The sequence below is a fragment of the Aptenodytes forsteri genome, unplaced genomic scaffold, assembly GCF_000699145.1.
Source record: "Aptenodytes forsteri isolate BGI_AS27 unplaced genomic scaffold, ASM69914v1 Scaffold51, whole genome shotgun sequence".
Taxonomy (NCBI): Eukaryota; Metazoa; Chordata; class Aves; order Sphenisciformes; family Spheniscidae; genus Aptenodytes; species Aptenodytes forsteri.
Window position 1 is genome coordinate 3946990 of NW_008795495.1, and position 12751 is coordinate 3959740.

The 12751-nt window shown below is 39.6% G+C and overlaps 1 protein-coding gene across 1 annotated transcript in view; it reads right to left on the reverse strand.

The window, feature by feature from the left end:
• Window positions 1–12751, reverse strand: part of LOC103900948 (TBC1 domain family member 4) — a 59655-nt gene that overhangs the window by 9269 nt on the left and 37635 nt on the right. The window contains exons 12-14 of the mRNA XM_019472690.1: window positions 3807–3967; window positions 2678–2887; window positions 743–745 (exon numbers count right to left, since the gene is read on the reverse strand). Of these exons, the coding sequence (XP_019328235.1) occupies window positions 743–745; window positions 2678–2887; window positions 3807–3967 (374 nt within the window). The remainder of the gene's footprint in view (window positions 1–742; window positions 746–2677; window positions 2888–3806; window positions 3968–12751) is intronic.

Below are 12751 nucleotides of genomic sequence, written 5' to 3' on the forward strand. Positions count from 1 at the left end.
GGAGACTCCTTCCTCTTACAGATGTACCCCCCTCCCCACCATCATCTCTAGGTGAAAGCAAACTCACACTATGTTATTATACAACCTGCAAAACAAGACAATCAGTTTCTTCGCCTAATCAGCACACTTTGGATACAGCCAATGTTGGATGAATCCATAAGATCATTGCCTAGCCCACTCCAAAAATGTAGGTGACAATTTATTTCCAAAAGCTGTATGTTAACACCAGTGAGATCATATCTATTCAAGACTACAGGGGGCCTTGGAGAAGCAACTTTTATGCAAGGTGCAGTACACTTCCATAAAAACAGGAATGTTATCTCACCACAAGAGTTTGCAATCCAGTTGGGGCAATTCTAAAAGCTACCCTATTGCTGTAAGATTTCATTTGAGAATGCTCATTCTCATAAGCAGTATGTGACAGATTTAAGACAGTAGTAACATATTTCAGCGTGACAACGAACTCCAGAATTAAGTGCATGGGTTATCATTCACTGAACGGTACTTTGGCTCTGCAGTTAACCCTACTGAAAGTCCGCGGGCTTGCCTGTTGATTTTACTTGCCCTACTTCCTATGCCAACCTTGGTTACTTGCAACCATCCTTGTTAACGTTCTTCCTAATCATTGTTAGGTGGCCTGCTACTTCTTGTAGTTCTTATATTTCTAGGTCATCTAATGGAAAAAGTAGCTTTCAGCTGCTCAGAAAAAAAAAAGCAAGTTTGTGCAATTCACAGAACTTACCTTCTGTAAAACAGAGCTAATAGTATTCAAGTCTCCTCGACAGCAAAAGGAACAGGAAAAGAGGTTCTATTAATATTTTGCAAATAAAAATCAACAAAACATTAACAGAAAACCACTGAAAACAATTCTACAGCAATTCCAGTCTTAAACCAGTCATATACAGCTGAATAAACTCACAGCTAGGAACCTGGCTTCAAATAGAGAAATGGCTGCATTTCTGTTATTACGTTTCCCATTCCTGAGATCTACATTTAATTGTAGGCTAGGATGCCAACCACTGTACAAACCAGCGCTTGTTTGGTATGTATCAGTTCTGCATATGTCCTGTCTATAAAATGGCCCACGTTACAGCAGCCTATAGGAAGGAAGCCTAGAGATAGGCGTTAAGGTTACTTTTCACCCTTTGAAAATAAAATGATGAATTCTAGCTAGCCAGAGCACCAGTTTCACTAGCAGTACTTATGAACCTGCATACAAGAATGAAGACATGCTCCTTGGAGCACAAACCAAGATGTGGGCTTGCAGATGGGTGCCAGTTTGGAGTCTCCACTGCTGACACTCCTGTTTTCACCATGGATGATCAGGCAGACCAAACTTATTTTCTACATATCAGTTACAGAATGGAAATAACCTCCAACTGAGCCTTAAGGAGCTGGACCGATTTAACAGTTTTCAGTACCTTCAGCCACGCAGGGAGGGTACAGAAAAGAGTGCAGGGAGGGTACAGAAAAGAGTTTGTCCCTCAGCAGCTCATTCTACCAGAGGGAAAAACATGAAATTAGTCACTACAGCGGATGTCCAGCTTCCCCACCCCACAACAGTAGACTGACCATTTGCTAAAACAACAAAGATTTTGGCTGAAGTTAAAACAGACTTCTCTGTAGATGCTCCCTATGGATCTGGGAGTTTCCACAGAAGTGTGTGTCAACAGGGAGACAAACTGCAGAGAGAGTGCACAGAGAAATATGCTACATGTGTAGGAAATACATTCAAAGTTGTACGCTTGTAGGGACATGGAAAGACTTCTGTCCTGCTGTTTTTCTCTCCTCCTCCTGCCTTCTCAGTAAGGATCACTAAAGAAGGAAAAAGAGTTAACTGACCTTAACAAGATCATTATGTTTTGTTTGAAGAATCAGACTACCATATAATGAGGTTATACACCATACAGGAGAAGATGAGGGCAGCAATTGCAGAGAGGACATGTGAAATTTTCAACTTGCACCAAAAGCTATTAGTCTATTATACTGAAGAACTTCTATATGCTAGGATAGACATTGCATCCTGTCTTTTATTTGTGCGAATCTTGACCAGTCATAATAAAATAGTTTAGCCAGAAGCTCAGGCAGCTGACAAGTCAGCATGGCCAACTTCAGATCCCTCAGTAACAGCACTCAATTTTCAGTGTACAGTGCTCATCTTCTGAAGAAAGAACTTTTTGACATACCTCAAGAGCCAGTTGCTCAAAAATCACATTTGGATTCAAATATTTATAAATTACCACTGTGATGTGGTTAATGAAGGACAGAAAGCCTGGACAGAAATGTCATGTGCTGCAAAGGACTGAAACAAGATATAGAGGGTAAGGTTTACCATACCTAAGTGTTCACACAGCATCTGTTCTCCTGACTCCACATTAGAATTCCTAGACTTAGTCAGCTAGAACACAGACTGTAGCAACCTTTGTCTAACATGCACTAAAAAAGGTAAAGTTATCACTTTCTTCTTTAACTAAGATGACTCATTAAGAGTTGGCAGGTGGACAGAGAACCTGGTAGACTGTGATATAGGACTGGGCGAACCCATTTCTTTCCAGCACTGTTAACCAAAAAGTTACAGAACCACACCTCTGTTTGAGGGGCCCAACACCATTACGGTTTTCAGCTTCGGGCAGCAGAATTTGTAATAATTTTTAGGGGTATTTTCTAAATAGCTAACCTTCCAGCTTCTGGTTTTCTTTTTCCATTCGAAGTAACAGAATTTGTTGATGGATGGCTTTTCTCCACAGACTTTGTAGTTCTTCTGAGTTTTTCCTCTCTCCGGTTTTATCTGGACCATCCTCATTTTGCAATACTAGAACAAGAGGGTCCTCCTCCAAGGGTGGAGCAAGAGGGGATAATGGTAACAATTCACTTCCGTCATGACCATCTGCAAAGAAGCAGAAAGCTATTACAGGAAACTCAGATTGTTTGACATATCATGAAAATCTAAGTCACAGCAGAACAAAAATAGCTGTCTTCCACATTCAGCAGTGAGGTGCTGATTCCAAAGACAGAGAAAATGCAGTTCAACAGTAGAGAATTATTTTTAAATAAAGTGTTTTATTTAAATTAAAGTTATTTAATGGAATAAAGCTAAATAAAGGGTCACCCAGTATTTCAACCCTTTCCCCTGCTAGCTCCTTCTAGAGTTACAAAGAAACATTTATCCATACAGTCTCCTTTACAGCAGAGCTTGTTTACTGCTGTGATTTACCACAGGCTCTATACTAAAAGCAACTTTTTCCATCTGCTAAGCTGCACTATAGGCAGTGCTATAGCACTTTATGGTCACTAAATATAGAGTTTGTCATTTACCTATGGTTGTGAATTCCACCAATGGGACTAAATCAGCATAGCAGGATTTCAGATATTTCAGAGGTTTCTACCTTAAATGACCTAAAGCTATAAGAATTATTAACACACTCAACAGGTGCTATGCGCTGTACAAGGACAAGGCAGAAAATTTACCATTTTCTGCAAACACTACGATATAAGCAGGCTAGGGTAAATTTGCTAACTGTTAAAGAGGGTATCTTTGTCAGCAAGAGGCAGTTCTTCGTTTCCTTGCTACCACTGCAGCCATGGCAGATTGCAATCCATTTGATTTTGATGACAGAATCCTCTGTTCAAAGCAACAAAGACCTAAAGCCAACTGAGCACAACTGTTCTCTAGTGAGGTTCTAGCAAGAATATTGTATCACGCTGACTCCCTTCTCCCTTTCATATTTTCACATGTTGCAGTTCACTATAGTAATAACTATTCAGTAACAACTGCTTGTTTATTTTCTTTAAAAGCACACACAGACCTGGATGCTGCATCTTGGAAGGAGATTTATTCATAGGTGAAGCTACCTGCAGGAATATTCTCCGCCGCCAGGAGATGCGGCGAGGTGTGAGTGTGGCCCCCACAGCATTTAGAGATTCACTGCTGCAGACGGTTGATGTTCTTTTCTTTCCCTCCCCATCACTGAAGGAAAGAAAAAGCAGATGGGGTGATCAAAGTCAGTCATCTTTGGAGGAGGAAAAAAAAAAAAAAAAAAAATCTTTATTAAGTCTGTCTAATGTACAGCCAAACCTGCAGGAGCATTTGCTGGGAAGCTTTAGAAGGCAAAGCGTGCTGTGTGTGAGCTTCACCTTGAATACAGAAGTGCTCAGTTGTTTTCTTGTAACACAGTGCTGTGAAGTTTGCACTATATACTACCAGGAAGAATTCATAGCATTCATAATGTGCCCAACTGGAAGCTCAGAATAAAAGCTAAACTTTCTGAAAAGCTAAGAGAAAAACGTAGTAATATTTAGCCTCTAAAACAGACAGCAATGGGTTTTGCTTTGCCATACATTAGTCTTACTGGGGCGATCTGATGTAATACCCCTAAAAGCACAGCTGTTGCTTTAGCAGAGCACAACTCTCCATTTAGTGCCATTTTAAATGGCATGATGAGCTCATAGGTGAATATTTCATTGGAGGCAATGTTCTGGCCTTTCCTATGCTTCAAGAATCGGAGACTTCACTTGCACAAATGGGGCCAAAATGTCCTCAAGTTTCATCAGCATCTCCAGCTGAAGGAGCAGAGTCTTTGCAAACAGAGGGCAGGCTCAGTTCCTACCACAATGACCTGAAAGGAGCTGATCTCCTCCCCAGTTGCCACATAGAAATATATTTACACAGTAATTTTAATAGTAGCTTATGTTGCTGGAAGAGGCAAGGAGAGGATAGAGGGAAGCTTTGCTGGGAGGTCATTTAAGAGGACATCAAGCAGACCTCTCTACTGACTACTGCCAGAAGAAAGAACATTTAGCTTTCAGAAGTACTTGAGCTACTTTCAGAAATGTTTCAGCATTTTGCATTTGTGGTCGTAAAGTAGGTGCACAGATCTTGTATAGCAATGGGTACGTTGATTATCTGCCACAAATCCTTCCATGCAAGGTCAACAGCATGACACACAACTACAGGCTTCTCGGGAAGACAGCATCAAATATGGGGAGCTGTGTCTGCAGCTTCATCTTCATCACAGGGAAAACTGCTATATCAACACAGCAGTAGCTACACTCAAACCTTCATCCTGTGAAGAATTTCAATGCTACAGTACGAAGTCCCTAAAAAGAGTTAGATGAAAGGAAAGCCCAGCAGGTTAAGTGTTCACTGTGTTGGTAGTGGTAAGTTAGTTGCAGATGATCGCAGTTTGCCAGCTGCAGTCGGTCTCCCCACATTTGGCTTGCACAAAAGAAGAAATCTGCAAGGGAGGCAGACTGCGTCTTATTCAAGTTTCAGCTACACCAGTCTACCAGCTACACCATCTCAATCAGCACTTTTCACATCAAATACTCTGTGCTGAATGACAGTCCACCAAGCTAGAATTGGCCTTTTTGGCAATCAAAGCTGTCCCTATGCTAATGATCTACAACAGCTCCCTGACATCTGTAAGCCTCAGCGAGCAAACTGGACTCACCATCATACAGAGGTATCGGACCCTGTTTCCATATCTTGGCAGAGAAATAATTGTGTCTTCAAGTTCACCTACCCAGCATTAGGCATCACCCCTGCTCTCCTCTAAGAACAGCGCTATCGGCTGGGAGCCCTGGATAACAGATAGTCTGAATTATTCTCTACTCCCAATTTAGTTTCTACAGTGCCTCAGTTCCCTATGCGTCACACTATTAGTAGGTGGTCTTAGTAGAGCCCCATGTTGCACTAACCAAAACAGCAACAGAAAACCCTGTGACAATCTTCTTTGGCTAATTCTTACACAGTCTTTGGTGATGGGGTAACTACTTCTTGTGCTAGCTAAACATAGGCTACAAAACTAATTTTGAATCTACAGGTGCTGTTTCCCAAAGGTATTTCAGTCCAACAACTCCTGGAAATAAGGTATTGAGTTTGGATATACTAATCATTATAACTCATGTTTCTAAAAATAACTGTGACAAAACTACTTCTCACTATTTCAAGTCTTACATATCACATGTTAGAACACAAAAACTGAGTCATTCCAGGGCTTACTAAACAGAAGCTACGTAACAAGGGAATGAAAACTTCCTTTCTACTGCTATGTACAAAAATCTACATTCAGCTACTGTGCCCCTAAATGTGCAGGCAGTCCTAGGAATAGTGTTCAATTTACAGTAGTAAAATTTACAGGAAAGTCAGAATAAGAGGGTAGCTATTTTAGGGTATGAAACAAAGCTGTTTACATCATTTGAGTCACAGATTTTACAGTGGGATGGATTAGTCACACATGCTACCTCATGAAGTGTGCAAATCATACAGTTCTGAGGACCTGTATTTCTGTTGTTAAACCCTCCCTTCCAAAATTCCCCTGGCATTTTAAGCAACTAACATTAATCAACTCCTTTTTCAAAGAGTTGTCTGATGAGTGATTAGAGGAAAATTTTTGAAAGTCTCATGCACACACCTTGCCATATTCAATGGAAGGCAAGGGCACCTGTGAAAACACCAAGATTTAGGAAAGGGAGGTGAGAAAGGGAGCAAAGAAAGTTTCCTTATTTCAAGACAGACAGACAAGTCGTAGCTTAAGATCAGATCTGAAGGTGTGAAACAATACCCTACAGAGTAAAAACAGGAAGAAGTCAGAGTAAAATGGTAGTGTCTCCTATCCTGTGACGGAATGGTTCAGAAGGTTGGTGCAAAAAGCAGACAAGTTAATTACATATTCCCCACCCTGAAACGGGAGTTGCACAGTACTCATACCCTAGACTTTACCATACCTAAACTTAACTGGCTGGCTTCGCTCTTGGTCATATTTGCAAGATTACTTCAGGTTTTAAGGTAGCCGTGGATTTTAACAGCCAGGCAGGTAGGTGCTCTGCTCAGACAGGCCAGCAACACCTCATACAGTTCCTCTATACAGGGTGGGGGTAAAGAAAAAAGGTATATCTGACCATTAGCTATCAGCTCCCTGCAAAATGAAGAGGTTTATTAATGTGAGCGGAGAGACTAAGAGCAAAAGCAGCTCCAAAACAACAACAACAACAACAACAACTTCTTAATGGAATTCAGTCATTGCTACTGAAAAGCAGAGCAGAGTTTTTATTACCTCCCAACCAGGGGAAACAGAGACTTTCACAACTTTCCTGTCCGGGCACTGATACTGAACCTCAAACACTCACGGGAAAAATTCTTAAGGCAAGACCTTGTTCTGACAACACGCAGGCTTAACCACCTACATGGGAAACATGCTGCAATGTCAACTAGCAGAAATAATCCAATCATTAATTCCAGTTTTTAATGATGCTTTCCACTTTAAGAAAAAGTTGCTATCTCAAACCTAAGAAATTTATAACTGCTGTATAAACCATGGATTATAAAGCCTAGACACTGGGGTAAGGCAGAGGATGAATATTTCTTGGTTATACAGTGGCATAGCCAAGAAGGAAAAAAACCACACTACTTTCTACAGGTTCCTGTCCTGCTGCAACCTACCAACAAGTGAGCAAGATGAAATGTACCAGAGTCAACGTGCTGCAAATTAAGAGACGGCAGTATATGAAATCTTAATGAACTACAGAAGACATACTTAAGAACTGAACTGCAAACTAGGATATGATTGCAAGAATTTTTTTTTTTTTTTACTTTACTTTTATTTATTTATTTTAAGAAAATGACAACTAGATTATGGTACAGCTGCTACATCAGAATATTTCAGTTTGGTAAAACAGACATATGAAAGGGCAAAGCCAAACAGTTCAATAGAGAAATTCCACAAAATGGAGTATTTCCAATTTATTTTACTTACTGTTCCTGTTTTAATCACTTAACATACCTGCCATGCAGCTCTGGAAAACAGTAACAATGTAATACTCTATATTTAAGACAAATGCATCACAGTTCAGTTTGAAGAATAACGGTTGTCCATAAGGCTACTTAGCCTATGCTTCTGACCCAACACAGAAACCAAAATGCATTCATCAGCTTGTATGCAAGAAAAAGTAAAAAGCTAAAAATTCAATATAATGCCTCAAATATTTCAGTCTGTACTTTCATTCTTAAGCTGTTAGAAGCGATAACCCAAGTACTCAAGAGTACAGAGTACTGATCATCTAAACTTTTTATCTTGGGTAACTGCAACTCAGTTTCACCAAAGCATCATACCATTCACTATTCTATCAGATAATGCATAGTATGAAGATGAGACAGCTAGTTCAGGGGGAAAAAAAAAGGAAAAAAAAGAAAAGAAGAAACCCAAAAAACTTGTTCAGATTACAAACATGCTAGTGCTTGGTTTCAATTACCCAAACCTCTCCCAAAACTGTTCTTTAAAATGCTCCCAAAGACTGATACTCAAAAACCCCACAAAGCTACCCCACTTCTTGTGAACTCTTTACACAATACTTACCTGAATTACTTTGCACTTGAGTCCACACAAGCCAACTGACTTGAGAATAAATACTGTTGCTGCTCGTGCCAAGGTATGCATTTTTCCCCAGTTTGCTTTCATTTCAACTTCTTCTTGATTGCTCTAAGTAGCAACTGAATCAACTCGACCTACTTTGCAATTTGGAGGCTGAGATGGTACAAAATCCCCCAGATCAAGTACAGAAGGATAGGTAATATTTCAACTCCCAGGACTTAAGCTGGCAGAAGCCTATATGTAAACATAATAAATGAAGTATTCCTCCCCTCCAGGAGGAAGAAAAACTAGTTCCGATCAGTTTACACCTCTCTATTGGTTCTCACTCCTGTCATGTGTTTTTATTCTGAATAATTACTTTCTGCTATTTTGTTTAAAGAATATTCTCAAGTATTTTTACTTTCTTCATGAGAAATGAAGCTGTTTTAAAAAAGCAACCTGTTCAAATTCAAGTGGCGATAAGTCAACTTGAATTATCCTTGCATAACAATGCAATGAACTGAGACAGTGTGGGCTAGTCAAACCTATGCTGAGGTCCCATTTTTAAAAGTGCTGCTTTTTATTTTTATATTAAAAAACCAAACAGATTCTTCCAATAGCCTAGCTTTCAGGAGCAGCTGTTGAATAAAAGCCAAGAATTCCAGACGTTACAGAAATGAAAGTTTAAAAACAGATTATGCTCTCAAATTCCTGTTTACCTCTATGTTGGCAGGATATTTTTTTTAATACTTATATGTGTTTATGTTCAATATTAAACGCTGCACAACACACTTGTCAAAAGTCAAGATTATGTGGACCATTTCCACCTCCAGACGTTAGAAATGAAAGTTTAAAAACAGATTATGCTCTCAAATTCCTGTTTACCTCTATGTTGGCAGGATATTTTTTTTAATACTTATATGTGTTTATGTTCAATATTAAACGCTGCACAACACACTTGTCAAAAGTCAAGATTATGTGGACCATTTCCACCCTAGACAAATGAATCGACAATGCAATAAAAACATTCTGAAGGCACCTATTAATATTGTGTTGATGTCCAGCTTTACTATACTGTTCATTCCTTAAAGCACAAAACATATCAGTGTTTTCTGTCTTCCACATAAAGCATCACCTTTAGATCATTAGAATTAAACCCAAAAAGCTCAGCCTCCTCACAAACATTATGAAAAAAAGATATGTCTTTCACCATAGTGAACTTATCTAGAGAATAATTTTTTTTCTCCTGGCTTTAGGTATTTCCAACACAGCCATTTAAATCCTAGCAAGTCAACTGAGGCTTCTTTTTTAATGAAGGTCAAGACACTTTTAGGGCATCATTCATGCTTTCTAAATGAAGATGTTCCCAGTCAAAGGCACAACTGGCTGTATTAGTGTTCGGGAAGGAAAGTAGATAAATAAGCAGGATCAGGTCTGTAAATGTCAGAATATTAAAGACAATCCATTAGGATGACAGCAACTGTGCTGCAGAAACACCAACTTCTCTCTACTGATTAGCTGAGATGAAGACGTCTACGTTCAGGTGGGACCCACTGTACCCTGTATGTCCAACACCCTAGCATCAGTTTCTCAGTTTGTGACCACATGCCAAGTGTGATGTAAACATGGATCAGAATCATCTTCTATACAGTGGCCAATACTTAAAGACACATATATAATAAGCAGAGTTGCTTTTTAACACACAGCTCCCCAGCTGACCCTGGCTTGGTGTTGTTTGCATAGGCCCATTTGACAGCTACAACTCAAACATCTTCCTAAAATGAATTCCAACTGAAACTGGCTCTGCTCCTGCACATCGGAGCTCACCAGAACACCAAGAAAAGCTGCCTGTTGCATCACGTGTAATCTCAAAGCTACATGATACGGGAAGTCAGACTATAAAGAATTTTCATCCAGTGCAATGTGGCTAGGGTACACTTCATGAATGCACAGTAACCATGATTATTCTTAGAGAGGAAAATGCACTCAAGCTATAATTAGGGTTCCTAACAGTTAAACAGCTTATAGTCTTCAGATTGTAAAGGACTGCCACACTGCGCTCAATTCTAACCTAACATACATTCACATGAGAATGCTAAGAACACCTCATGTTGAGCCTATCAGGGATAGAAGATGGTCCTCTCCGTGAAAAATAGCCAAAGGAAAAAAAAAACCAAAACAAACCAACCCACAGGAAAAACCACACCGTAAAAGATTTGAACTTCCTCTCATTCATAAACCTGATGACACGACACACATTTGCAAGCTAAATCAGGTAAAGTTTAAAGAGTTTCAGCCACCATCAGTTGGACAATATATTTCACTCTCCATTAGCCAGTTCAAGTAACAGTTGGATTACCTCTTATCGCATCAGCATTATTCATTTGGCACTTCTTTCTGACTATATTTGTTATATTCACTTCATGAACGCAACTAGATGCCAACACTTCACCCTTGCTACTGCAGTTTCCTTACCATGAGAGTTCAGGCCCAGTTGCTCCCAGCAAGATCTATAGCTAATGAGATCCCATTTTCACAAGATTAAAGATGAAATGGTACCAGAAACCTGTATACTATGAAGCCTAAGTAGAAACAGGGTGGTCTTCTGGGAATTACTCCTAATTTGAAGATCTCCTCACCTTACAGTTCAAACTCCATTATAATGAAACACAGTATCTTGACTAGCGTGCGTAACCAAATCCAGAAAGAGTAATAATCTCGGACATTTCAGATTGGAATCAGCTGGCATTAAAGTACAGTTTTAGTACAATACTCAGTACCTACGTTCCCCAAATCCAGAAAGCTAGGTTTCATAGGATCCAGCTGCCTGTACAAACTGACCTAGGCATTGGTTCAGCTTGGACAAAGTCTGCTAACTGAAGGGAACACAGAAACAAAGTCGGACTGGAACCCAAATAAGAGGTAGTCTGTAAGAGACAGGTTACTTTTTTGCCATTTGTCTGCACACCCTGGTGTGCACTCACCAGATTCTCTCATTTCAACTTTAATAATTCACCTGCTACTTAGTCTCTAGCGTTACTGCAGTGTAGTAGGGAATGGAAAATCTAGGCATCCAATTCACTTATAAAGTAACTATTACTGGACATAAGATTTCAAACAGGCGATATTAAAAGCCTACTTCTACACTGGATGAGATGTCAATCTCTCCTCCCAAGTTTCAAAAACATAGCCTGCTTATTCCTTATTCATTTGTGCTTGGGTAAAAAGGTGGGGTTACCTTAAAGTGACTCCCTCTTCAAAACTGTGAAATATTTCTAAGACTGGTTTTGGAAAGACCTCCTAAAATTAGGTTTCAAACAGGCGATATTAAAAGCCTACTTCTACACTGGATGAGATGTCAATCTCTCCTCCCAAGTTTCAAAAACATATGCTGCTTATTCCTTATTCATTTGTGCTTGGGTAAAAAGGTGGGGTTACCTTAAAGTGACTCCCTCTTCAAAACTGTGAAATATTTCTAAGACTGGTTTTGGAAAGACCTCCTAAAATTAAGTAATGATTAGTTTACATTATCCCTCTATTAGAAAGTGAATCTAGACAATTTAAAATGTACTTCTTAAAAGCTGTGGGAGCCTGCCACTAAGGCTATGTAGTCACCTTCCTGTAAGATGTCTCACCTTATTCCATTTATACACAAGTTTATTCTGCTGGAAGGATCTAAACTGTAGAGATTTCCCACTATGTGCTTTGTAATTGTGCCTACATTACAGTTTTTGGCTGCATGCTGAACACCAATTACAGATTAGAGGCCAGAGACACTTTAAATGTCAGTGAAATCAAGGCAGGATACAGTGTGCTTAAGGAGATGATACGTACTTTGTATTTCTTCTACCCTATATATCATTAGAGATGACTAACCCAAACTGTACCTTAAAGGCACCTTTAGGTCAACTGCCTCTCACATTAGTTTGTATATCTACGTAATTTCTTACAGTCTACCCTAAAATGGAGATGACAAACTAATCTGTGTTCAATGAAACTGCAGTCCACAGGGTGAAAAAATTTCTTTAGGTGCCCCTAAAAACTTCCACACCCATCTCATATGACTGAAATCCCCATGTATTAGGGTCCTAACACACCCAGAATCCAGATCTCATCAACACTTTTTTTTTTTTGTAAGAATGCAATCTGCTGTTAGTTTTCCAGGGAGAAACAGTCACAAAAGCACCTTCTACAAATCCAGTTTTCTGTTGGGAACGATTAGGGGAGAGCCACACTCAGAGATGAAGAGTACCAGAAACACAAGTATAGCTCAATGAACAGGGACAGACTGAAGAAGGAAAAAGGTTGTGTCATTGGCAGAAGAGAAATAAAAAGGCCAGCAACTGGCAAAAAAAAATCATGACGTTCAAAACTATGGCTCCACCTTATTCACTACAGGCCTA